The 26,857-nt window shown below is 39.5% G+C and overlaps 1 protein-coding gene and 1 pseudogene across 1 annotated transcript; both read left to right on the top strand.

The window, feature by feature from the left end:
• Positions 1 to 947: 947 nt before the first annotated feature.
• LOC114037192 lies at positions 948 to 15,364 on the top strand (annotated as a pseudogene).
• A 66-nt stretch (positions 15,365 to 15,430) lies between these two features.
• UTP23 (UTP23 small subunit processome component) lies at positions 15,431 to 24,364 on the top strand. The gene is made up of 3 exons (XM_027854019.1): positions 15,431 to 15,709; positions 19,641 to 19,815; positions 21,640 to 24,364. The coding sequence occupies exons 1-3, from the start codon at positions 15,522 to 15,524 to the stop codon at positions 22,021 to 22,023; spliced, it is 747 nt and encodes a 248-aa protein (XP_027709820.1). The 5' UTR covers positions 15,431 to 15,521; the 3' UTR covers positions 22,024 to 24,364.
• The last annotated feature ends 2,493 nt before the right edge of the window (positions 24,365 to 26,857 follow it).

Below are 26,857 nucleotides of genomic sequence, written 5' to 3'. Positions count from 1 at the left end.
TCACCCACTGCATTCTGAGCCATCACCATTTTTCTTGACTCTGTCTTGTCAATGGAATCCAGTGACTCTGGAAGAGAGAGTGAAGTCTTTGTGCAATTCTGCATCAATTAAATCCAATTTATGTGTGAATCAAAACACATCACCCACACCATTTTACCATTTTTAACTACCTCAAAGTCCTATTGATGGAATTCTAGCCACTATCCCAGTCACTACCCCCCAGACTCAATACTCTAACTTCCCCACATGCCCCACATCACCTGATCACATCATCCATTTAGCCCCTGACAGGACCACAATCTAGCAATCTGTCTTGCCCAAACAGGACCACAAGAGCCAGCCAATCAGAAATCAGCACCACCAGGATGAAGATCAGGATGCTTTACCACTAAATCATAGAATGGTTTCCTAAGATGGCACTTGTGCAGTAATAGTAAAGAACTAACCTAAAGTAAACTTATGGCATAGAGAGGCTTATTATAATATCATTATCATATATAATGCTCCCAATCCAGTTTGGGTTTTTCTGTATGCATTATGGGAAATCACATGCACAGTTTCACCAAGGCTGGGACCCCTCCCCTATTACCTAATCCATTAACAAACCCCTCCTGCCTTTTAATATTAATATCTTCTATGTTCATATTCATATTTTCTATTGTATAATTAACATCATATATTCTATAAAATTGTCTGTCTGGCCTTACTGAAATCACTAGCTCCTCTGAGGAACTTAGCCCGCTTACCAAAGTATGAAACCTCAAAATCACAATAAAATGCCTTTGCTTTGGTTTGGAGACAGTCTGAGTCTGCAAATTCTTTTGAAACAACTCTGCCACAACACAACCTGACCATCATCACTGCAGTAACATACAAGTGACAAAGAAGCTGGTGTGGATACACTGGGAGCTGTAGTCACAACCCTGCACACAGGTGGCCCAAGTCATATGGTGATCTTCTCACTGGACTGCAGCAGTGATGGAATTCAGCAGCCCCCTGGGTGTCTGAGCTGCTTTTTTGAAGGACCACACTGCTTACCTCCTGGTGTGAGGAAGGAGCTAGAAGAAGTGCCCTAAAAATTCTCTGCTTTACCCAAACCTGGCCTGCTTAGCTTGGCAGGCAGGGATCCCACCTTGAAATTGAAACACAAAAGAAATGTACAAAAGCTTTTGCAAAGATGATTCACTGATCATCAGGACGTGGAATGCGAGCACACTCATGGACAGCATGAAATCCAGTTGACCCGAAAGACAAACAGCTCTTGTTGTAAAAGAACTCAGTAGGTTTCACATCCAAATAGCATCCCTGAGTGAAACAAAGCTGGCAAATGAGGTCCAACTTATCAAAGTCAAAACTAAATACACATTTTTCTGGAGTGGCCACAGTGAAGGGAAGCACTATGAAGCTTGTGTAGGTTTTGCAATCAAAACTAATCTAGTCAACAAGTTTGTATGCTTACCAAAAGGAGTGAAGGACAGGCTCATGGCAATATGATTGCCAATTTCAGGAGATCACCATTATCAGTGCATGTGCTCCCACCATGATGAGCCCTAATGAGGTCAAAGAAAAATTGTATGATGACCTGGAGACCCTTATCATCAATATGCCAAAAGAAGACAAGCTTGTAATTCGAGGTGACTTTAATGCCAGAGTAGCCACAGACTATCAGACATGGCAGGGAATCTTTAGGAGAAATGGAGTTGGAAACAGCAACAGCCATGGTCACTTACTACTAATGACTTGAGTGTCTCATGACCTCATCATCAACATTGTCTTCCATAAGAGAAATTATTTATTGGGGAGATCCCTGACCTTTCCCAAAATTTTATCCCACCTAAACTATCTTATCTAGATGGAGTTGTTGCCCCACCCAACCAGAAAACCTTAACAAGAATTTAAGGTGATTTCTGACCCATTGTGTTCACTCAGACAGGTTTGAGGTGGGGGGGGAGTAGATCCTTTGCCTAGATTGCCCAAGGCTGGGTGTGGTTGGAAAATAAATGATATAATCAGCCCCTCATTAGAATAGGGCCTCATTATAATATTCCTTCTACACATAAATTGTAGCTAATCAGAGTTGACTGCCATCCTCAGGAACACCAACTCTTTCAAGGGCATATAAGTCTTGAGTGGGTTCCATGAGGGGTCTTTGGCATTTAAGAATGTCACTGATTCTCTTTTATTAACTATATGCTAGCATGATTAATAAAATTATTAATTACCCAGAAACTATGTCTCTCGAACCTTTTATATGTCACATCCATTTGCCTAAACACAATAAAACTTCATGGATGCACCCTTGCAGCAAACACTGACATTTAATAGACTATGTCATTATAAGGAGACAAGACAGACAGGATGTGAGAGTGACAAAAGTGATGTGTGGCACAGAGTGCTGGACTGATCATAGACATCCTCTCCAAACTAAATATTCACATACAAGAAAAGCAGCAAACCCAAGGCAAGATGACTAGTGGACCCAGTCAGAATGGTCACATGCTTTTCTCCACCTTTGTTCAGCAACACATGTGTAGAAGCAAAGGCAGCATTTGGTTGCAGTGATTCAAGGGTAAAGCTTGGATGAGAATTAGTGATATGATAAGGAAACTAAGGATTCAAGAGAGGAGGACAATGTAGAGTTGAATTGGTTCACCAATGGGTCAAGATGAGGAGAAATCCATCTACCTTATTCAGAAAATGAAAAAACTAAATCTCAAAGTGACCTGTATAAGGTCATATAGGAAGTAAGTGCTGGAGGCAGAATCTTGATACAAATCCTTTGACTTACGAACCATGTTTCTTTCTAGTGTTTTAGGATGTCTCCTTTCCTCTCCTTCAAAGTCTAGCACTAATCCTACCTGTCACATTTTCCCAATAAGTTTTTAACTTTTTTTTTTAACACACTTTTATGATTCGATGTATCTGATCCTGTGGGCATGAATGATTCTTGAAACACTTGACTTCCCCATACCTACAGCCATTGCAATTTCTAACAGTCACTGAAATGTGCTCTTAAGGAATTACAACTTTCACATATTTCCTTGGGAGCAACATACATTCTTAAAGACCACAAAATTAAAAACACAAGTATATTAGGGTGATATCTAGCACTCTATTGACAAAGAACTACAGTGACTGAAAAATGTAGGAACTATTCAATCAGCCAATCAACATTTATTAAGTGTCTACACATGCCAGGCTCTGTGCTAAATGCTAAGGATACAAAGGCAAAACAAACAAAAAAAGCAAAAACCCAATCCTTTCCCTCAGGGAGCTCACGATCTAATGAGGGAGAACACATAAAAAGAGATGGGGGGAAGGGCAGGAGGGTATGTTGGGCACTCTGGAATCTTGCAGCTAGATGGGCAATTATGAGATGGGCTCCCTCCTTAAATGGAGGATCTGAGAGGAAACTCCAATGTCCACCACTGAGGAGTCACAGGGCCAGGGATATTGAGTAGGTATGAGTTTCAGAGTTAACGTGATTTTACAGAAACAGAAAGAGAGAGAGACAGAGAGAGACAGAGACAGAGAGAGAAGAAGAAGTAGAAGAAGAAGAAGATGAAGAAGAAGAAGAAAAAGAAAAAAGAAAGAAAGGAAGGAAGAAAGGAAGAAAGAAAGGAGGAAGAGAAATCACCCTGTAAAAAGTATGAACTAGGTCCTCTCCTACAGAAGCTCCATCTGGACCCTGGGTTCCTGAATGTAGAAGGCAGTCTGGTGGGCTGCTGGATGTGCTGGATGGTATGGGCCCTGGATTCAGGACAGGGGAGCAAGGCCTGAAAGCCCTTGGTTGTTGGGCTTCTTTCTGGCCATCTTTGCCACTTCCCTGGGTCCTGTCAACTTCACCTTAGTCCTAGGCTATAGCTCCTCAGACATCTCAAGCCTATAGCAGTCAGAACCCAGCCCTCTACCTGGATGCCAACGCCTTCTTGTTTGGGTCCATAGGGACTCTGAGAGCTGCTGTAGGAGGTATACTAGGTGGATGGCTAATAGACAAGGCTGAAAAGAAGTTGACCCTGATGTTCTGAACAGTGTCTTTTGTTGCTGTCTTCACCATGGTGGTTGGGGCCAGAATACGTGTGGACTCCATATGGGGGTTGCCTTCTCACAGGCCTAGCCAGGGAAGGGTCATGTCCCTTGTTTTTCTAGCATATATCTAAAATATCCTACCAGAAATCTAAGGAATGCTTGGCTCATGTATACAGCTGATAGCCATCACTGACCTCAGTTACAGAGCTAGGCCTGGAATGATGTTCACTGCCCATGCTTGACTGCCTCCCACCTTTATGCTACTGCTCATGTGTTTCATGCCTAAACCCCCAAGCAAGGTTCCTGCTGACTGTGGATAAGAAACAGGAAGTAATGGTTGCAATAATGATTCAGTAGGGGCTAGATCAGGACAGGAAGGACAACAGAAGCTGGAAGTAAAACAGAAGGAGTATAGTCACATGGACCATGGATTTCATTTGGCAGATTTGAAGAACCCAGCTACTTACAAATCATTTCTCATCAATATATTACTAATGGCTTTCCAGCAATTCTCAGGGATCAGTGCAATGTTGTTTTATACAGAGACCATTTTTGAAGAAGCCAACTTTAAGGAGAGTATCTTTGTCTTAGTCAATGTGGAGATCCTCTAGGTAGTCTTCATTGATTTAGCTGCATGGACAGGGCTGGCTGGAAGGTATTTCTGGTGCTGTTGGAAGTTATCATGGATCTCAGCTCCATGATGTTTGGTGTTTATTTTAAAATTAATCTTCATATTCCTAACAATTCTTCACATCCTGATTTCCTCACATACTTGAACACAGAGTCTGTAGGAGTGAACTCCGGGTTGCTGTGGCCAGAGGGGCTTAGCATGGGATTCTTCCTCATAGGCTTTCTTTAGGCTTAGGTCCCATCCCTTGCCTAGGGATGTCAGAAATATTCTCTCTCCAAGTTAAGGGTATAGCCAGTGGAGTCTATGTTTCAACCAGAAGGATTATGGTGTTTTGTTTGTTTGTTTTTGTTTTTTTAAAGAGAATTCAACAGCTTCATGGATGTTCTTACTCCACATGAAACTTTCTGACTTTCTGGCCTCTTTGGTGTGATTTTCATATTACTCTGTGTTCATAAAACAAAGGGAAAGACTTTGGAGCAAACTGAAGATGATGTCCAAAGGAGGTGATAACCTGATTGAGAGTTTCCTTGCCCTGGGAAGGATGGACTGTCCGATAATAATGAAAGGAGAATGGTGATGTAAAAATGGAGTTCTTCCATATCTCCCAATAAACATAATCTCTATTTGGAATTCGAGGCCTTATTTGGAACTGAGTCAATATAGAATATCTGTGAAAACAAAATTTTAAATGCTACTAAGTCTAGATCAAGTAGGTGTTCCTCCCCCTCTCTAGACCATCTCCATAAGACCCCAAAGTCCTGATTCTTGGGTAGTTGTCAGTACAATTGTGTTGGATGTGGGGATCCAGTTGGAATCTATTCTCAATCAATTCTGGGTTGACTTGTTATAAGAAAAAAAAAACTACAAGAACCTTGAGGTCTCAGCATCAGTCTCTTCATGCATCCATCCATTTTCTTTTGTGGAATGAAAGAAGTGGAACTCAAATATTGCATCTATTTCCTCCTCTTCAGACTAGCAGAGGATTTTAGGAATTGATTCCTGTCCAGATGACTTTTAACTGGGACAACAGTTTAATCAAGAACAAAAATACATTTGTTTCCTTCAAATGAAAATTTGATGTTGAAAATAAAAGAAAAAAGCATGAAGTTGCCCATTTTACCCACTGTGTCACTTATTTGAAGATGAAATTGGTTGTCTTATACTGTTGTTGTATACCCAAGTATACCCAATTATACTTGTGGAAGGAGATGAGGCTTTTTTGCAAGGTGCTAGAGTTGGTGGGGGTTGGGGGGAATCAATTATAGGGTTGTCCTTTTCTCCTTGTGCTCTTTGTGAGAGCCTAAGTGAGTAACAGAGCTAAGAGTAGAACCGAGCCCTGGAGTGGCAGTGAGGGTAAGTGGAACAGTTCTCCCCTGCGATCCACTAATGGCTATGGGCAGAAAAGCACAAGAGTTGCATGTGCTCCTATATCTATGGCCTTAGAGAAGACCCAAAGTTCCTGAATTCTAAATGCCAGGAATGAGCCCATCAGAGGCAGTGGCAAAGGCCCACAAGATCTCAACTATTTGGCAGCCAAATAGAGAGAGAAATCACATAGTATTAGTGATAAGAGGTCCTGAACACCAGTTTAACAAAGACTTATCTAGAGATTAGGAACAACAGGCTCCTGGGTAAAATAGGTGAAGGTTCCTAAGCAGCTCAATCCCAAAATCCAGCCTTCTAGCAAGAAAAGTGAGATTTCTTGGGCAACACTGTCCTCTGAGTTTTCTCACTAACAACCCTAAATTTTAAGAGTTCTGGGACCCAGACTTCTAGCAAAAGAAGGGAAACTCTTGGACAGCACTAGTCTCTTGGAAGGGGAGGAAGAAGGGACACTTAGTAAATGTTTACTATGTACCAGGCACTGTGCAAATATTGTCACATTTGATCCTCATGACTTCTCTATGCCATAGCATAACTATTTTTCATTTACTTTTATGAATTCTGTTTACTTTTACTTACACAGCCCTCCCTCATTTAAATCCAATTCACTTGCATCTCATGGCATCACCTCCCTGATGTCATGGTCCTCTTCAAGAACTAAGGACAAACAACAATAACAACAACTTAAGATATAACCAAGGTACCACAAGGTTATAGTCAAAGTATAGGTGCAAAAGGAGGCTATTAGAAATTTCATTTTGTAGAGCTAGATGAAAGGAGAAATGATAAAGTATCAACCACTGAAAAGAAAATCCTTAAATTTGCTACAACACATAATAGGAGATGACATTTTCCTACAGGTCTTTTGATTTACGGATTTCAAAATAACATAAAAATGATTTTGCATCAGAAACATTTGTGAAGGTACTAACTTGTACTTTTATTTTGCATAAAATCATGTATCTAATGCTGCTGTCTGTGTGATCCAATTACAAATAACAGACTTAAAAATTATATTCAGCTAGATTATAAAAAATATGTTAAACTTCTTGCATCTAGGAATCCCAGTTTTTGCAGATAAAAACTGGAATATGCCAACTCCTTTTAAAATAGATAAAATAATACATAAAGAAACTGGTTTTTGGGATTCCCTCCCCACCCCCATCATTAAGTAGCTGAGAGGCAGTGAGGCCCAGTGGATAAAGAGCTATCCTCAGAGACAGGAAGATTTAGTTCACATTCTGACTCTGATACATATTGACTGTGTGACCCTAGGCAAATCACTTAACCTTTTAGTGCCCCAAACTACTACTTAAGACAGTAAATTGCATAGCAGATATTACTGCATCAGTAGATGGACTTTCCTCATCAGGAATTCCCTATACCAATAAAAACATTGGTCTGATTTCCTTGCCTCAGAAAAGTTTTCTTTTCAGAAAATCCATTTTAAACCTACTCTACCATCTTAAACTTTTTTTATCTATTAAAAATAACCAAACAAAAGTATTTGTTTACCCAACAGGAGTCAGCTAATGACTTAGTGTCTCTGAAATGTTTTAATGATCTCTAAATTAAAGACTTTGCACAGAATGAACCTTTATACCAATTTTATCTATGATGCTCAATCTCATCCCAAACAACATATTAAGGCATATTTCCCCTGTTGCCTCCATATCTTAATTTTCCCCTTCCTATGCTACCATTTTTTTTTGTTTTTACCACATTAATTAACTCCATTAAGTTTCTTGCAATACAGTTCCAATTCGAAACATTATTCAAATTAGTTACAGTGTACTGAACACTGTTCAACTAACCTGATAACAACAGATGTTCTCTGCACTTACTGTTTCACCCATACAATCAATCCATCACGCCAAACAGATTTGAGAGCCTGAATTTATAGCCAGGCAACTCATTGACTATGCCCTAACTGGCAGGTATTGCTTTCATTCCTGTCCAGGTTAGAGATGTCTTTGGCAAACAGAAATCCCTTGAATCCTCTTCTCAGAAAGGCATTTCTTAGTAGTTGTCATTTACCTTGGGGGAAAATATCTTTTATATTTGTCTCACCAATATGTAGAAATTCAACTCACTTTCCTTAATTGATAACTGGCTGACGTGAACATGTCCCTATTGTTTTTTGGCCATGGAGCTGGGAGCCCACCTGTTAACTGGCCTTTCCCAATAGGAGATGTCTCCAACTGTCATCCTGAAATCAGTCCTATCTTTTATATTTTCACAAGAAAGAAAAACTTAAATGTCAAAAGAATTCTTACAGAATATAAAGAGGGTTTGGTTAGCTTTGCCTCAAAAAGGATTTGAGTTCCCATTCCCCACTACCTTTGTGAGAAAGTATATAGGACAAGGCTCTGAGAAATGGACAATACAGTATTTATAAATTTAGAGCTAGAAGGGACCATGGAAGTTATGTAGTTCAAGCCTCTCATTTTATAAATGAGAAAATGGAGACCCATAGCAATGAAGTGATTTGATAAAGGTTCACAGATAGAAAGTAAAAAAGTCAGGATTGGAGTCCGGGTCTCCAGACACCCCTTCTACAGGACCACAGGCATTTATTTCCATACACATTTACCAATAAAACTCAATTCTGCTTTCTGGCCTTTTGCTTTAGCCAAGCATAATGAACTGTGTTAAATGTTTGGTGATTTTGTGATAAGAACGAATGCTCAATATTTAGATTATATCTTCCTTGAAAATCTTATTCAATATAGGTCAAAATTTGTTCACCTTGGACCCTATTCAAGGAAAAACAACAAAGATCTCTTTATAGAACTAACTGGCTTATAAAGTGAGTTTGGGCAATAGACTTGTAGAGCTCCTATTCCAAATACCACAAGGAAGGGCCAGATTTTATCCACTATTAGCCACCACTCAACAAATTAGTAGGGATAAGTAGAAAGAGGAGGCAGGATAGAATAGAGGATGTGGGGAGAAGAGGCAGAAGGGAATTTGGAGAAGATATCATTGGAGGTGGAGGAGGAAATAAAAGGATTCCAATAATAATATTCAGATACACAATTTTGCTTAGGAGTGACTCAGGTGTCCACCCAACTCTCTCCACAATTTTATCCCTAGTGTCATTAAAAATAAATTCATGTGTGTCATAGATTATTAATTTTCTACACAAATTAATAACCTACAAAACAATAGAGATAATTATTGCCAGTGCCTAAAGCAAAGCTTAAAAGGAGTGAATCAACAAATGCTACTAAATTGCAATCTCTTAATAGAAGGAAGGATTGTCTTAAACTTATCTACTACTAAGTACTATTGATCTGTGATCCCACATAGATATGGGTTCTCCTTTCAACAGTACACATTGAAATATATCCAAGCCTTCTTATCCTTTGAAAATCTTATTCATATGTTCCTGTAAAACAGTCACAAGATGTTGCTCAACACAGGGGCATTTTTCTAAATATCTTGGCATTGCATGGATACCAATGGAGCCTGGAGATTGGTCACTGGTTATCCTTTGCTCTTACTACCTCCTTTTTTGATTGTACAACCTTCTGATGGCATCCTCTACCCTGTTTCAGCTATGCAATTCATTGTTGATAACATGTTGCAACCTACTCATGCCCACCAGAGTTTTCTCCTATGCCCCTTCAATGACTTGGAATTCACTTAGTGGTGAATCCTCTGGTCATGACAACCCACAAATAAAAAAAATTAAGTAATTCTGGAAATGATGTTGCTGAAAATGGTTAGATCAGTAAATAACCTATTTCAGATGTATCTAGAAAATCACTCACTACTCAACTGCCTGTCCAAATTTTTTTTAATACAGGAAAGTCATATATATTACCAATACAGGTTTAGAGCTTAAAGAAGTTTAATCATTAAAGGCCACTGATGGCTAATTGCCTGATCTTTCTCAGTGATAAGGACCAAATGTTTTCACCTTAATCCTCATCCTTAATGGTTCTATGCTTCATCCAATGCCAGAGGGCCCCCTAAGGTAAAATCAAGCTCTTGCTGATTCAGAGCTAGTTTTCTTACTCCTTGCTGTACTTTTTTTGTGGCTGGCAGTGCTAAGCTTGTTAGTCTAAGACAGAAGGGTTTTTTTTGTTTTTTGCTTTTTTTTTTTTTTTGTCATGGACCCTTTGGCAGTCTAGTAAAACCTGTGGATCTCTTCTCTGAATAATTTTTTTTTTAATTTAATAATGGAGGGACATGCTAAATTTCAGTTAAAGGTTAGTGAAACTAAAGATGTGATTTTTTTCCTCTCCAAGTTCATGGAACTCCTGAAATCTATCCCCACATCCCAGGCCATGGACTCCAGGTTAAGAACTCTGGACTAAAGGTTTAATATAGATTTATTCAACAAACCCTTGGCTCCCTGTTTCTACTTTACACTTTGGAAAACCATACCCTTTTGCTGTCCCTGATATATTTCAACTGAAATCACATGCAAAGGTATAAACTGCATGTGGTTTTTTAATCACAATACTAGAAAGAAATAAAGCCAAATACATCTAAGAAACTCCTATGGGCAGGGAGACTGTGATTTTTTCACAGACCAGGCATCACCAATCCCCACTTTGTAGGTGAATCAAAACCCTCAAGTTCAAGGAAACAAAGTTGAGGCACTCCGATTCCCAAACATCCCTCTCCACCTTCTGCAAGGAAGGGAGGGCTCATGACACTCCTGGAGTTCCCTGTCTAGGCTAGACACTGAAGACTGACTGGCTCCTACCAATGGTGTTCTTCCTCTACCTCAGGTCAGGGCACTCCACTCTCATTACTGCAACAAGTGATGATCACTCTGATTGCGCTATAGTCCCTACTTTTCTCTGGATTTGGGGTTATTCTCCATTTCTGACTTTGGACCTGGCACATGACTCTTCTCCCCCCATTTTAGTAAACCCTGAGACTCAGAGATTTCAAGTGTGTCCAAGGTCACACAGAAAATGGTACTAGTACCCCGTACACTAGTACCAGGCAAGGCTGGTACTAGAACCCAGGACTCTTAGCCCAGAGGTGTCAAACTCATAGTAGCCTGTTGGCTGCATACAGCCCACAACACTTCTGAGTGTCCTCGAAGCAGATTAAAATGTAATAGGGAAATTTTTAACAAAATAAATAAAGATACAATAAAACATAGGTAGTATTTCTGTAAGGAAAGGCCGTAAGCGTAGAGAGGCCCACTGGTAATGAGGGCTGTCAGATGTGTAGGTCAAAGGGAGGCAGAATAGACATCTCTAGCTTTTTACTGACATACCCATCTCTAAGGAAGACTTTAATTCTTGCCAGAGAGGAAGCAGAGAGTTGGGGTCAGAGGCCACTCTGCTTTCCTCAGAAAGAGGAGGTCCTAGACTAGAATTACATCTATCTGTTCCCTTAAATATTATTAGTCTAGGGAATATCATTTGATTCAATCTAACTTCTGAATTCTCTGTCATCATTATCCTAAGCTCTATATCCAAGGCTTGACCCCTTCTCTACCTATGACCTTTTCCACAATGAATACACATAGCAAATAGCAAAGAAAGTTTCTCTAAATCAGGAGTGGGGAACTTGGGGCATCTTTTACTCAATCCTTAATAAAAGGATTTGTTCTGTAAAACTTGGACTCAGTCAAAAGGCCACACCCAAGGACCTGGAAGGTCACATATGGCCTCGAGGCCTCTGGTTCCCTCCCCCTGATCTAAATCAAAGCATCTAAAACAGAGAAGATACACATAAGAAAATATATATCAGATAATACAGAATATAAGCACTTTTCTATTGGGAATGAGATAACTCGATTCAACCAAGAGAGACTGTTCTTGACCTCATTCAAGAGAAAAAGCAATCTGGGAACAGGGCCAACATGATAGAGGCTGTCGGCTTCTCACATGTCTTCCCAGATTCTTTTCCTTCAGCTCCCTGGAGTGGGGTTGCCCTCTTCCATCTTCCCTCTCAAAGCTGGAAGCCAGAAACACCTGAAGTGACTCAAAGCTTGAAGAGTCACAAAAAGAACTGAAGAAGGCTAGAGCTTTCCTGGTCCTATCAACACTGCAAGGGATTCATCTCCACCAATAAGGAGAGAGCCCCATAGAAATCAGCTTTGGGACGGGAATTACATCACATTTTAAAACTAAGTCAATATGTATTTGCAGAATTCCTTGTGTATGGCTTAGTGGACCCCATTTCTATTGGAGTTTGACACCACTGTCTTAGTCCATGATTCTTTCCACTAGTCTTACTATGTCCCAAGAACTTTGCTAAGTGTTGGAAACACAAATACAAACAGAAAAATAGGAAGTCCCAGCCATCAGGAGCATACATTTTAGTGAGGGAAGACAGCACAGAAAAGAGAGTTGACAATGGTAAGAGTGGGAGAAGGTACCTGAGTGCCTTGAGTGGAGAAAGTCCGGAGACTGGGGAGCCTGCAGAAGAATGAGACATGGCTGGCCTGGGCACCCACCTTAAGTGGAAGTCCTTAAGAGGAGGAGGCATCCAATGAAAGAGAGGGAAAGAGCATCTGCAGGAGTGGGGGTGAGTTCCTCTTGTGTGTAAATTCTAGGGTTTCAGCCAGGCTTCAAAATAAGTGGAAAAAGGAGGTGAGGAAATCCAGGGTGCCACTTGCAGAGAATGAGTCTGGGGTGAGGTGAAAACAGGTCAGAGAGGTTGAATTATGTGAGTCTGAAATAGGGGAGCTGAACCTTGATTTGAGGGCAGTACTAGCATCACAGGTTTAGAGCCGGAAGGGATTTTAGGGGTTATTTGGATCCAATTCCCTCATTCTAAAAATCAGAGAACTGAGGCCTAGACAAGTCAAATAACTTGAGTATGGTTACACAGTTAGGCACAGCTAGGAAATGTCAGAGCTGTAGTTTGAACTTTGCTTTTCCCAAGTTCACTATGATACACATTATATATACCACACTGTCCTCTTACTAGAGAGTGATAGCCACTATGTTATGAGACCCCTATATTACTAGTGACTACAGACACTCCTAGCCCTCTATGCAGACACAGACAGACAGACAGACACACAGAGTATATCTAGCAGTCCAGATTGAAACAGAGGATGTCTGCCTGTCATTCTAAGGTTTTTTCCATTATACCACAACTGCATGTCTTTAAAGAGGCAGTGTTGCATACTGGATAGAGAATAAGACGTAGGATTATAAAAGCATGGTTTGAATCCTGCCTCAGATACTTAGTAGCTATATGACCCTGGGCTAATCAATTAACCTTTCCATCTCAGTTTCTTTACTTGTAAATTGGAAACAACAGGGCACACCTGGCAGGGTTGTTATATGGAACAAATAAGATAATGAATACAAGGTACTAAATAAATGTCAGCTTTCATTATGAAAAATCAAACCTTTATGTGTAGTAGAAGTGGAAAAACAGGCATTATTCATACTTAATTCATATAATTTAATATTATTTATATTTAATTTAATCCAATCCAATAAGCATTATTAGGTGCTATATGCCAGGAATGTTTTAAGTGCAGGAGATGCAAAGACAAAAACCAAAATATTAAATAAGCTGACATTCTATTCCATTTATATTGTATGATGGAGGCAACTTGGTGAAGGGGGTAGAAGAGAAGGGAATATGCATTTATACAGTGCCTGTTACATGCCAGGCACTGTACTAAATGCTTTACAAACACATTCTTATTTGAAGTAGAAAGAGCCCTATATCTGGAACATCATCTGACTTGGGTTTAAATGCTGATTCTCATTACTAATTTTGCCACTTACTACCAGCTTACTATGTACTTTGCCCAAATCTCTTAGAATCTCTGTGCCTTAGTTACTTCATCTATAAAATGAGAAGCTTTTGTTCAATGATCTCTAAACTCTCTTTCAAGCTAGATCTCTGACCTTATTATCCTCTCCAGCTCTAATCTTATGATTTATTTGTTTGCAAACATGTATGTGTGTATAGATAGACAGACAGATATACACATATACATATATATGCATATATACACACATATACCTGTTGGACATCTCAAGCTGGATGTCTTATAGATCTTAAATTCAACATGTCCAAAACTGAACTCACCTTTCCTCCAAAACTCTTCCTAACTTCTTACCACCATCAATTGTCCCAATGATGTAAACTCACAGCCTAGGTGTCATCCTTGACTTCTCAATCTCACTCACCCCATACAGCCAATCATTTGTCAAACTTTTTCATGTATGCCTTGACATGTCTCCTATAGACACCCTTCTCACACATCTGTCATTCTGGAGCAGACCCTCCTTACCTCATGTCTGGACTATTACAATAGCCTTCTAATTGTACTCCCTGCCCCAAGTTTCCCTCACTCTGGTCCATGCTCACCTATGAAACTGATCTTTTAAAAAGAAGGTCTGACCATGTCACCTTCCAAATCAATAAACTCTATTGGCTCTCTCAGGATCAAATATAAAATACTCTAGTTGGTATTTAAAGTCTTCCTACACTTCACTCTCCTCCCTCCCCTCCACCAGTGACATTGTCCCTCCTCGCTGTTCCTCAAACAAGACACTCTATCTCCAGACTCAGATTATTTTCACGGGGTGTCTCCCCTGCCTGGAATTCTGTCCCTCTGCATCTCTGCCTCCTAGTTTTCCTGGCTTCCTATAAATCTCTGCTAAAAATCAATCTTGTGCAAGAAATCTTTCCCAGCTCCCTTTATGCTGGATCTGAAATCATCTCCAATTTATCCTGTAGATAGAGAGATAGATAGATAGATAGATAGACAGACAGACAGACAGATCATAGCTGCTTGCATGTCTATCATTCGGGAACTTCTTGAGAGCAGGGACCACTTTGGCCTTTCTTTGTATCCTCAGCCTTAACAGTGCCCGGCAGACAGGATTTGAACCCAGGTCTTTGTGACTACAAATCTAGCACTTCATGCACTACTCCACCCAGCTGGCTTTAAAGGGCTTCTTTTTCTTAGGATCTTGAGAACTTGAGAACAAAGAGGCGCAACACCAGAAGTTTGGCCATCAATCAGGTGATTAACAAGCATTTGTCGAGTGTCTACCAACAAGTGATTCCAAACTCCTTTTCCAGTTCTAGACCTATGATCCTATGATCTCTGTCTAATCCTAATGTACGTTGGCAAATGCGTACGTTGTTTGGCGGTGGAAGCACTCACACCCTACGGTTACTGCTAACTCACTAATCCCCCAGCCAGGGCCAGTGACGCCCCGCCCCCGCAGAATGAAAGGATGTAAAAAGACTGCGCTTGCGCAATCAGTGCGCGGCGTTTCAAGATTCAAGCTCCGCCCTCCTATACACCCCGCCCTTTCAGCAGCGCGCAGTCGCAAAAGAAACATGCTTCGGGCTGAGGGCTAGCGTATGGCAAGTTTTCTCGCCGATCTTCCGGCCGGCTGGAAACGTGAGGTACGAGCTTCACTTCCTGCGGTTCCGGCCGTTGGTGTGGCGGCTCCCGGCTCCCGAGGCGGGGGCGGCCGTCTCTGCCTCTCTCTTGTGAGCGCGCGGCCGAACAACCATGAAGATCACGCGGCAGAAGCACGCGAAGAAGCACCTCGGCTTCTTCCGCTACAACTTCGGCGTCCGGGAGCCGTACCAGCTGCTGCTGGACGGCACGTTCTGTCAGGCGGCGCTGCGGGGCCGCATCCAGCTCCGCGAGCAGCTGCCCCGCTACCTCATGGGGAAGACGCAGCTCTGCACCACCAGGTCGGCCCGGGCGGCGGGGCGGGACGCAGCGGGGAGGCGCCCGGCGCCGGGAGGGGCGTGCCGGCGTCGGGGGAGGTCAGCACCCCGGGGGTCCGAGCTCTCCTGCCTCTGTGTGTGACGCTGCGCGAGTCGCCCACCTCGCCCAGCGTTAGTGTCCTCATCTCTAGAATGAGGATGACGATATTACTGGTTTGTGAGTGAGGGGAGGGGCTTCGTCAACCATGAAGAGCAACGCAAACTGAAAACGTTTAAGTGTTACTTACTCTGCAGGAGGCCACTGGTCCTCTAACTGAAGTGGTAGGAACATTTCTGGTTGGGGGCCGGGAATGGGGAGGGGGCGGGGCGTGTGTTTGAATTTGACAACATCCTCCTCCAGCCCTAAGATCCATCTCTCTGGTCTGATCCGTGCATCCACCAAAGTCTCCCCTGTTATCTCATTTTGGCTCAGAGTTTACGTCGGATTTTGTAAAGACTCTGCCAGAAGAACCCAAACCTAGTGCTCATGTAGCACTTTCACTTCTTCGAAGTGAGACGTTATCTCATTTGAGCCTCACTACCACCCGGTGAGTTAGGTGCTATTATCTTTTTTACTGATTGGGAAACTGAGGCGGAGACACCAAAGTGCCTCAGCGACCCAGGGAGGCAAGGCTGTTACTGTTTGCACTTTAGAGAAGGTAACAGTGGCACCAAGAGAGGTTAAGGGACTTGCCCAGCCTCCCATGTCTATTAAGTGAGGCAGGATTTGAACTCATATCTTTCTGACTCCAAATCTAGCACTCCATGTACTGCTCCACTTGGCTCACTTTAAAAACTTTTTTTTTTCCTTAGGATGGGCTTACTTGAGTGCAAAGAGACACATCGCCAGAAGTTAGCCATCAGTCAGTTGATCAACATGCTTTTCTTAAAGTGAGATAGTCTAAGAGTTTATTTTTGCTATAGAAACACCCTACTAAGGCATATCAATGGCAGTCTGAAAAGAGATGAAATTTCAGGTCTTGCTGACTATTCAGTAATATTTGTAGCATAGGAAATTAAGTTGTTTGTGGGTAGGGACAGACCCTTTCTTGCATTCATTTTGCACATTCATTAGACACTTTCTGAGGACTGTACTAGACAATTGGAAATATATATACTTTAGATAAGAGGTTTATGCCTTCATGGACCTTATTCCTGGAATGTCCTTCCTCCAATTAGCTTGTTGAATTTCTACCCATTCTTTAAATCCCTACTCAAGTGTCCCTTCTCGGTGAAACCTTCCAATTTGTTCCTTGGTAGTGATGATTTTTTTTTTCCTTGTATCTCACAAAGCACTTTATTTCCCATCTCTCAAATGCACTCATCATGTAATTTGAGTTTTATTGTTAGTTATCTGTGTATGAGGGCACACTGTCTTGTCTTTAGAGTTGGAATGAGAATAATAACATTCCAGAGAGCATGTAGTCTACCACTCCATTTTAGAGAGGAAAATAGGTTCAATGAGATTTAGTGACTTAAAGTTTTAGTATAAGTTACCTATCCACACCCATCATTTGCGTTTCTATTACCTTTTGTATGATGACCATTTTTGAATCTCCAGAAACTGTGATGTTACTCATAGAATATTGTTATTTAAAAGGAGGGCCTTTATTTCTAGGGGAAGTTTGAGGTCATTAAAGAAGTTTTGTGGTTTCCCAAAAAGCAATTCATGCTGTTTTCCTCCTCCTGTTTAGTTGTGGGTTCAGCTCATCTTCCAGCTGAACTTATCCTACACACATATACATATATTCATTTTAGAGCAAAGATGAGAACGATACCAAATTTGAAGAAAATAAGAATTTGATCAAGGATAACATTGTGTTGGCAATCCAACACAGTGTTGCCCTCAACAGGAGCATCTGGAGAACCTTACTCGCTAGGGAATCCCTCCTTGATTTGTACTCTGCGCTAGATCTTCTCCAACACAGTGTTAATAATACCTTGGACGAGTATAAATCTCCCTTTTGTATGTGTTGCCTTATGAGAGTCATTGAATAAGGTAATTCTTCCAAGAAATAGTCAACGGTCATCATTTATATATGAGTGGCATCTTGTAAAAGAGCTTATAAATGCAGTGTTTTGTCATCAACGAATAATAAGCAGAATTGAGATCTAATAGCCCCTACGTCTTTGACTTAACTATGAAATAGTAAAGATGTGGTCTGTTGTTGAATATGATTTTTGAAAGCCTGCTTGTTCTATCTCATGTTTTCATCGAATGTCCTTGTATATCTAGATATGTGTATCTAACGTATACATTATATATAAAATATATAAGCATTTAGTTTTACCTAATTTGTATTCATGTTTATCTTTCTATTTGATGTATGTTTTTTCCCCTCATACATTCTGCGCTTCCAACCTTATTACTCATTTAAAACTATTATGCTCAAATTGCTAGTTACCTGTTTGCCAAATCCAAGGCATTTTCTCATTTTTTCTTATTTCTTTTTGGCATTTGACACTATTCCACTTTACCTCTTAGACTGTCTTCTGGCTGGGTTTTTTATCACACTCTTTGTTCTCCTGCTTGACTAAGCCCTCTCAGTACACTTTAACTGGTTCATTGTTTACGTCATATCCATTGATTGTAAACGTACCTCAAGGAACTGTCTTTTTTTTTTCTTTGATCTTTCTATACTCTCTCATTTAGTGACCAATTTAGAAACCAATTACACGGTTTCCAAAGATAATTTCTTTGCAGGTTAAGTCTTAATTCTGACCTTCAGTCACTCATTACTAATTACCTATTGGATATTTCAACTTGGGTATCTCATAATCATCTCAAACTTGATGTGTCCAAAACAGAACTTATATGTCCTCTCCTATTCTCTTGTCTTTTGAACTAATTTCCATATTTTTGGCCCAGGATACTGCTGTCCTAGTCAACCACATTCACAAACTTTTTGTCATCCTTAACTTCTTACTGTTACACACTCCACATATCTAATCAGTTATCATATCTTACTATTTCTAATTATATGACATCTTTTGAAATCATCCTCTTCTCTCCACTCACACTACCACCACTTTGCTTCAAGTTCTAGTGAACTGTCTCCTGGACTATTGAAATAGCCTACTAAGTACTAAGCTTCTTGTGAGTATAGATTATTTATTCTTTATATTTATATTTTTAGCTACTAGCACATAGTAGGTGCTTAATAAATGCTTTTGATTGATTTGTCTCTCTGCTTCAAGCTTCTTGCTACTCCAGTCCATCTTGTCACACAACCACCAAAGTAATTATTATGGAATGTTGACCTGACCATGTCATTCTCCCTCCCCTCCCCCACTCAATAAACTCTGGTACTTTCCTCTTACTTAATGGGAGCAAATATAAACTCCTCTGTTTGATATTTAAAACTTCCCTCCCACTCCCACGTATAGCCTTATCTGGCTACTTACTGTTCCTTCCACATCCAGTGTCATGTCTTCTAGCTTCTTGTACTCCAGGCTTTTCAGTTCAAGCTCTATCCTGTCCTGGGTCCTGGCAGCTGCTAATGCCTTCCCATCCAAGGTTATTTTGTGTCTGCTTTGATGTACTTGTTATTTTCTTTCATAGACTATATTTTGAGGTAGTGACTTTCATTTTTGTCTTTGTATCCACAGTGCCTAGCATAGTGCCTGGCACATAATAAGTAGGTGTTTAATAAATCCTTGTTGATTGACTTTTTTTTTTTAACCAGGGTTTTCTCTTTTGGTTGGGGGTGGTGAAAGTTAACATTCTAAGTTCATTATTTGTTTGGATTTACCATATAGCATTTATGACTAAAAGTATAATTTTAACACCTTTTATTTGAAAGAAAAAAATACATTCTAAATGTGACCTGTCATAAATGTTTTACTGTCATATGTCAAAAAGAACTATTTCTCTTATAAATGCTTCCCAATATTTAAAGATCAAATTTTTTTTCAGATGTGTGTTAAAGGAATTGGAATCATTGGGGAAGGAGTTATATGGTGCAAAACTAATTGCACAAAGGTGTCAGCTTCGAAGTTGTTCCCATTTCAAAGATGCAGTCAGTGGTGCTGAATGTCTGTTATCCATGATTGAAGATGGAAATCCTCACCATTTTTTCATTGCAACACAGGTAATATTGCCTATAAAAAATTATTGATGTTTTGCTTTGTTTTTTTTTATACCACAGTAACTTCCAAATATGCACCTTCCCATTGAAACCTCCCTTAAGATAAACCAATAAAGCAAGACTACCTATATATGAAAAGCAGGAGAGCTACATAGGAATTGGTGTTGTTCAGTCTTTTTTTTCAGCCACGTCTAACACTTCATGAACCCATTTAGGGTTTTCTTGGCAAAGATAACTGGTTTTCCATTTCCATTTCTAGATGAGGAAACTGAGGCAAACAGAATTAAGGACTTGCCCAGGGTTTCACAGGTAGTAAGTGTCTGGGGTGCGATTTGAACTTGGAAAGATGGGGCTTCCTGACTCCAGGCCCAGAACTTTATCCACTCTACTACCTAGCTCCCTCTGCATAGGAATAGCAGTTAACACAGCTTTATTAATACTCAGAAGGGGAATAGGGAGTATATGTCAACAGGGAATGCTCTCAATGTGCAGCCCCCACTGCTCTCAACTCATGGAAGCATGGTTTCTGGATGCAGCACCATTTAGGCTTTTGTACTCTGATTGAAGGCTTAAAGCCCTCAGGGCCCATGCTACATAGAGTTTTAGAAAAAGAGCCAGCAAGGCACAAATTGGAGACTGCCCTGTTATCTTTAGGGCAAGAGAGTAATATGGGGACAGTTAGGTGTTGCAGTGGATAAAGCACTGGCCCTGGAGTCAGGAGGACCTGAGTTCAGATTTGGCCTCAGACACATAATACTTACTAGCTATGCGACTCTAGGCAAGTCATTTAACCCCAATTGCCTCACCCAAAAAAAGAGAGAGAACGAGAGAGAATAATATACTTGCACTGATGAAATGAGGGATTTTCTAAATTGCCTGATGAGGAGTAAGGGATGAGAAGGATGCAAGGAATAACTTAACTGTGCCATCCAACAAGAGATTTGGGTGGGAGAGGGGTATGGAAGTAATACCCAGTCTCTGGGTTAATTAGCCTTTGTGCATCCTAATGTGCCTATATGTATCTTAAGGGGTTGAAGGTATACCACTCAAACCAGTTTTTAACCTGTCTACTACAGCTGACAAAATCATCCCATCTGATAGCAAGAGCTTTTCTGAAGCCTTATACACTCTTGTACAGCCAGGCACTTAACAGAAGTGGACCATGCTGCAGACTTCCTTCTCCCCTGGGAGTTGCAGGGCTCCACGTGGACCTGTCCCCCTCCTGGGCTCTCCAGCCCCTTTAGCTGGGGCAGTTTCAGTGCCTAGGGTCCCTGCAGTAGCAGCTCCAAGCTGAGGCCCCTGAACTGGAGCTATGGCCATGTGGCCCTCCTCCCTCTTTACTGTCTCTGTACTGAGAGGAGATAAATTTATTCTTTGGGAATGAGATTGGTCATTGAAATTCATCAAATTTCACCTACATCACTCTGCATTCATCTTTCCTTGTTCCTCTGAATTCCTCATAATTCATTTAAAATATTCTTTTACATTGTTTTATGCTGCTTTTGTTAAACATTTTTGCTTTTCAATAGCTTCAGCAGTTCAGCTGACTGAAACAAGATGTTCGTCCTCTGTCCAGCATTTACTTCAATCAGCTTTTCCCAAACTTGAAGCATCCAATAATCCCATTGTCCTCATCTTTGTTTTAGATGTTTGATAAGTGCCTTCTGCACTGGCACATAATAATCTGAAAAATAAAAGTAAGATTCTCTTTCAGTTTTAGTGATACTAAGTATTTAGAAAGAATTCTCTTTCAGAGGTCTTCAGTCGTATTGGTAGGTTTGTAATGTGCTCCTGAATAATTCCTGATTAATGTTTGTTTTTTCATAGGACCAGAATTTATCTCTTCAAGTAAAGAAAACACCTGGAGTTCCTCTCTTGTTTATCATTCAGAATACTGTTGTTTTGGACAAACCTTCTTCAAAAACAGTTACCTTTGTCAAAGCAACAGAATCGGGGCATCTTGTCTCTGTTCATCAGAAACAGAGCATCAAGAAACTCAAAGAAGAACAAGGTCTAGTAAAAACCCCTGAACAGAAGAAGAAGAGGAAACGCAAAGGGGTGAGTGGTCCCAATCCTCTTAGCTGTCTGAAGAAAAAGAAGAAGGTACAAGATTCAAACCAGTCTTCTGCCCCTGAAAAGAAAAGAAGGAAAAGAATTCGTAACAGAAATAGAACGAAAGCACTTTCCCGTGCCATCAGTGAAACAGAATGAAGAAGTATAATGCAACTCTATGGATTAATTGAATTGAAAAGTTTTTAGAGATTGACTAAACTCTTTATTTCTAAAGCAAAATAAATAAAGTTTATGATTTGTGTTAATGTATGAGATGAAAATTTAAAGACATCTCCATAAATTTGCCTGGGCCTGTTGATTGTTACCTGAAAAATAAAATCAAAGAGTGAACAAGAATTGAATACAATATAAAATATGACAGTTCTACCCCTGCCTCCCTTTCTCTTACCTCCTTGGCTCCCCAAGTCATTCTTGTTAAGTTATTAGTATTTCCTTTGATGCATTGTTGCTTTGGAATTAGCAGCTCTGAACCAGATTGTGAGTTGGAAGTTCAAAACACAAATATGACTTTAAAATGAATAGGTAATAGAGATTTTACCTCATGCTTGGTGCACCAGATTAGTAATATTTATACATATTAAATTAAGTCATTGTTCTTCCTTTCCTCTTAGATTGGGAGCTGGGTTAAATGACTGACTTTGGAAAAATGAGATGTCAGATTTAATATGTGCATATTATTATTTTATATTGTTTTATTGGTTTCCTCTAAAAATAATCTTAAAATTTCATAGTATGAAAATATTTCATAATAATTTTATACATAATAGCACTCAATTTCAATAATAGTTTTGTTTTTCCTAAATTAGTTCAAATGATGCCTTTTCATTGTATGTCACTATCATCTCTGGATTTACCTTTACCCTCATCCTATCCACCCTCAAATTTAGCCCTTCCTTATATCAAACAAAAACAGTTAAGTGATCATATCAGATAACGTATGCAACGTTCTGCCATTGTGATCCCCTTTTTCTCTGTCAGGAGGGGCAGATTTCATTGTATGTTCACCTGGCTTGTTACTGGTTTCTGAATTACTTAGAAAGGTCTTTGATTTCTTTTTAGTGATTTATGCACTTATGTTGTTAACAGTCATGTTTATTATACTGAGTTTGCTTATCTTATTCTCCATCAGTTCATATACATAGTTCCAGATTTCACTGGATTTGTCATTTCTTCACTATGATCAATTATATTTATGTGCCACAGTTTTTCAGCCATTTCCTAAATCAATGGATACCACTTTGTTTTAAAACATGTTTTTGATATGTATTTTATTTGATTTTTCACCTCCTGCTCAAGGATGGAGTTGCTGGGTCAAAGCACCTATGAGCCACTTAGTCACTTGTGTCACATTTCCAACTTGTTTTCCAGAGCAGTTGGGCCAATGCCATTTTTCCCATGCTTTGGAATATTAATCATTACCATTTATGTCTTATCTGTCAATTTGTAAGGTGTGAAGTGAAACCTCAGAATTGTTTTATTTTGCATTTTTCAGTGATTTAGATCCTCTTTTCAGAAGGTTATCATTTGCAGTTTTGAAAACTTCATATTCTTTGATCACTTGCCTATCAGGGAATGGCTCCTGGTCTTATTTTTAGTATCAATTCCCTATGTATCCTGGATCTTAGACTTTGGTTATCGATGATATCGGATGCGAAGATTTAGCCTGCTCAACAGTTTGACTTTTTATTCAATTTACATTAAAATTGTGCAAAAGCTTTTGATTTTAAGTAAATAACAGTTTACTTGTCTTTTATCGATTATTCTCTCCCTTTTACTGATTGTGAAAAATTACTCATGCTCAATATTTTTTTAAAATGATGTAATCATTTATATTCAACTCATCCATTTAGAGCTTGTTGTGATATATAATATAAAATGTTGCTCTAATTTCTGCCAAAATGCTTTTCAATTTTTTAAGCTATTTTCAGATAAGAGTTCTTCCAATGATTTGTTCTTGGTGGGTCTAATGGACCAGTCACAGTTTTATTTACTTAACATTTTTTTGCTACTCTCTTTAGAAGCTGAAAAATGTTCCCATCACCCATTTTTACTTTAAATTTGCTGATAGCCTAGACTATTAGGGGAGTGGGGATGGAGAGGAAGATGATCTAACGATCTTTTTCATCAAGAACTGTCAAAGTGCCTGAGTCTGCCATAAATGTTTGAAAAATGGCCCAGACTCCTTTTCCGTCTCTTATTCATACACTGAGTATTTTTAATACTTTAACACTAAAGTACCTTTAGGTAACGAAGATGAGTGTCAAATCAAACGTGTACCTTTTTTCTTGGTTTTGCAGACAAATTGTGTTAGTTTGTTTCTTAAAGGTTATCTCAATCAGAGTTTGTCAGCCTTAAACTCAAATGCAACTGTGGAAAAGCTATATTATATTAGATGTGTCCCTCGTGGTTAGCACAGTGCTTGGTACATAGCAGGTGCTTAATACATGTTTATTGAATGAATAAATGAATTTTTGAGGAATGCTAATCTTTGATTTCATTGCCCATTGGGAAGCCCTCCAGTATGCAAAACAGCAACTTTTACTTCTAGTCTTAGAGAACTCCTTAAAGCACTAAATTTTTATAAATATTTTTTTAAAAAGCATTGATAGCTATTTAAAAAATATCATCTACACTTCCTAATGTATCCTACTTCCCAACCCTCCATTTTTAAAACAATAAATTAAAAAAAATTTTTTAAATAGTTCAGGGGATACTAAAAGTTGCCATAGAGGCAGGATCTGAACCCAGGTCTTCTGATTACAAGGCCAGCTTGCTATCTACTACACTATGCTGCTTCTGTACTAATATGGTATTAATAGAATTGTCGATCATAATCAAGTGAGATAATATTTGTAAAGGGCTTAGCACAGGGCTTGGCACATTGTGGATGCTTAAATGCTTGTTCCGTCCTCTTCCCTAACATCTGAAGAAAAATTCCATTTATTCCAAAAGTTCAGTTTGTTTTTTGTTTTTTAAATAAGAGGTGTATTTTGTCAAAAGCTTTTTTAGCATCTATTGATACAATCATGATTTTCATTATTTTTATATGGCATTATGTTTATGATTTTAATATTGAGCCAATCTTGCATTCCTGGTATAAATTCACTCTTCACTTAATTGTACTATTGTTTTATCTAGTGTTCTAGACTAGGTGCAAATCAATCCTTTTAGATCAGAGGTTATTAACTTTTTTGTGTGTTGTGGAACCCTTTGGCAATATGGTAGAGCTTATGGAACCCTTCTCAGAATGATCTGAAATGTATAAAATGAAGTACATAGGACTACAAAGGAAACCATATTAAAATACAGTTGTCAAGATATTAAAACAAGTTCGCAGAACTCATGCACTGTTTTAGCTATTATATAACAAGAAATAAGAATTTGAGAAATTTCTCAAGAATTTTGAGAAAAAATTCTTGAGAAAATTGAGAAACCCCAATATGTGAAAATTTAAGCAGTTACCAATCTTAAAGAGTATGTGAGTGCTTTTGTCACTTTGGCTTATATGGTAACTACATTAAATATGAAAGGATTTTAGATGTGCATAGTAGTTGTAAAAGTTGTTCAGTATGATAGGTTTGAGTCACGGGGACTCAAATTCAATCGTAATTTGGCTTGTTTTGTCTCCACTGGTGAGAAAAAATTGGAAACTAGTACATATTCATTTGTTCATTGTGATAACAGACCCAGTCAAGGAGTAGCACTGAAAAAGTCAAGTATTTAATTAGGAGAGAAGTAAAATAGTATGACAACAAAAGCAATTACAGCACACATTCCAAAATAAGTGAAGTATCATTGCCCAGCAAATGTTTTGGGATGTAGGCATCTTCAAATTCGTAATTACTGTAGTTGAGGCGTGAGCTTAGTTTTTCTCTGTAGCTCAAACGACCTGCTTTCCCTATTCATGTCTGTATGACAAGTCAGTGTGCAACCAGCTTTTCGGATCCCCTATGGCTCCAGGTTGTACTATCTCCCTGCCATATCCAACTTAATTTGCCTTCGGAACTCTTGCACTTACCCAGTAGCTGCCTCCTGATGCTCAGTGTGGGATGAGGGAGAAATTAGATGTTGAGAGTGTTGTTGCACGTCAAAGGCCAGAAAACTTCCCACCATCTACACAAGCTGAGCACAGGGAAAGGAGAGTCGTATACACATCAGCCTTACGGCTATCGGTTACATGAGATGAATACTTTGAAAACTTTGAAGTGTTACACTAATGTGAATTACTGTGATTACTATGTAAAAACCTAGGAGGAAGAAAGGTGCCTAATGATTAGAGCACTAAACTTGGAGTCAGGGAGACCTGAGGGAGTTCTACTGCAGACACTAGCTGTGGTACCCTTGGCAAATCATTTAACCTCCCTCAGCTTCCTCATCTGTAAAATGGGCATAATAATAGCATCTATCTTCTAGAGTCATGAGAATTAAATGAGATGAAGTGTTTAAAGTGCTTTGTAAACCTTAAAGCACTATGTAAAATTAGCTATTAATTATTAATAGCTCTCTACAGATGTTTGAAAGATAAGAAAGGGAAAGGGCAGGGAATAAGCATTTTAAAAGCACATACTATGTGCCAGGCACGGTGCCAAGCACTTTACAAATATCTGAGTCTCCCAACAACATTATGAGTGAGATAAGTGCTATTATTAACCCTACTTTACAGTAGAGGAAACTGAATTAGAGAGAGGTTAAGTGACTGAAGATCACACAGCTAATAGTTTTTGAAGCTGGATTCAAATTCAAGTCTTCCTGACTCCAAGCCAAGTGCTCTACCCACTGTGCCACCTAATTACCTCAATAAGAAGGATTAAATTTATGTAGCTCCAAAGAAGGAAGAGAAATGGGACAAATGGGTAGAAGTGACAAGGAGGCAAATTTCAGCTCAATATGTGGAAGAACTTTCCCAAAATTGGTTCTATCCAAAATCATTATAGGCAGACTCATAAGGTACTGAATTCTCCATCACTGGAAT

Source organism: Vombatus ursinus, unplaced genomic scaffold (assembly GCF_900497805.2).
Source record: "Vombatus ursinus unplaced genomic scaffold, bare-nosed wombat genome assembly UNPS02010284.1, whole genome shotgun sequence".
NCBI lineage: Eukaryota > Metazoa > Chordata > Mammalia > Diprotodontia > Vombatidae > Vombatus > Vombatus ursinus.
This window is presented reverse-complemented; position numbering and strand designations above follow the sequence as displayed.

What these genes read in the sequence shown, in the direction of transcription:
- UTP23 (XM_027854019.1), top strand. Translation starts at nt 15,522, where the DNA reads ATGAAGATCACGCGGCAGAAGCACGCGAAGAAGCACCTCGGCTTCTTC. An exon ending in ACGCAGCTCTGCACCACCAG is followed by an intron (nt 15,710 to 19,640) that starts GTCGGCCCGGGC and finishes ATTTTTTTTCAG; the next exon opens with ATGTGTGTTAAAGGAATTGG. An exon ending in ATTTTTTCATTGCAACACAG is followed by an intron (nt 19,816 to 21,639) that starts GTAATATTGCCT and finishes GTTTTTTCATAG; the next exon opens with GACCAGAATTTATCTCTTCA.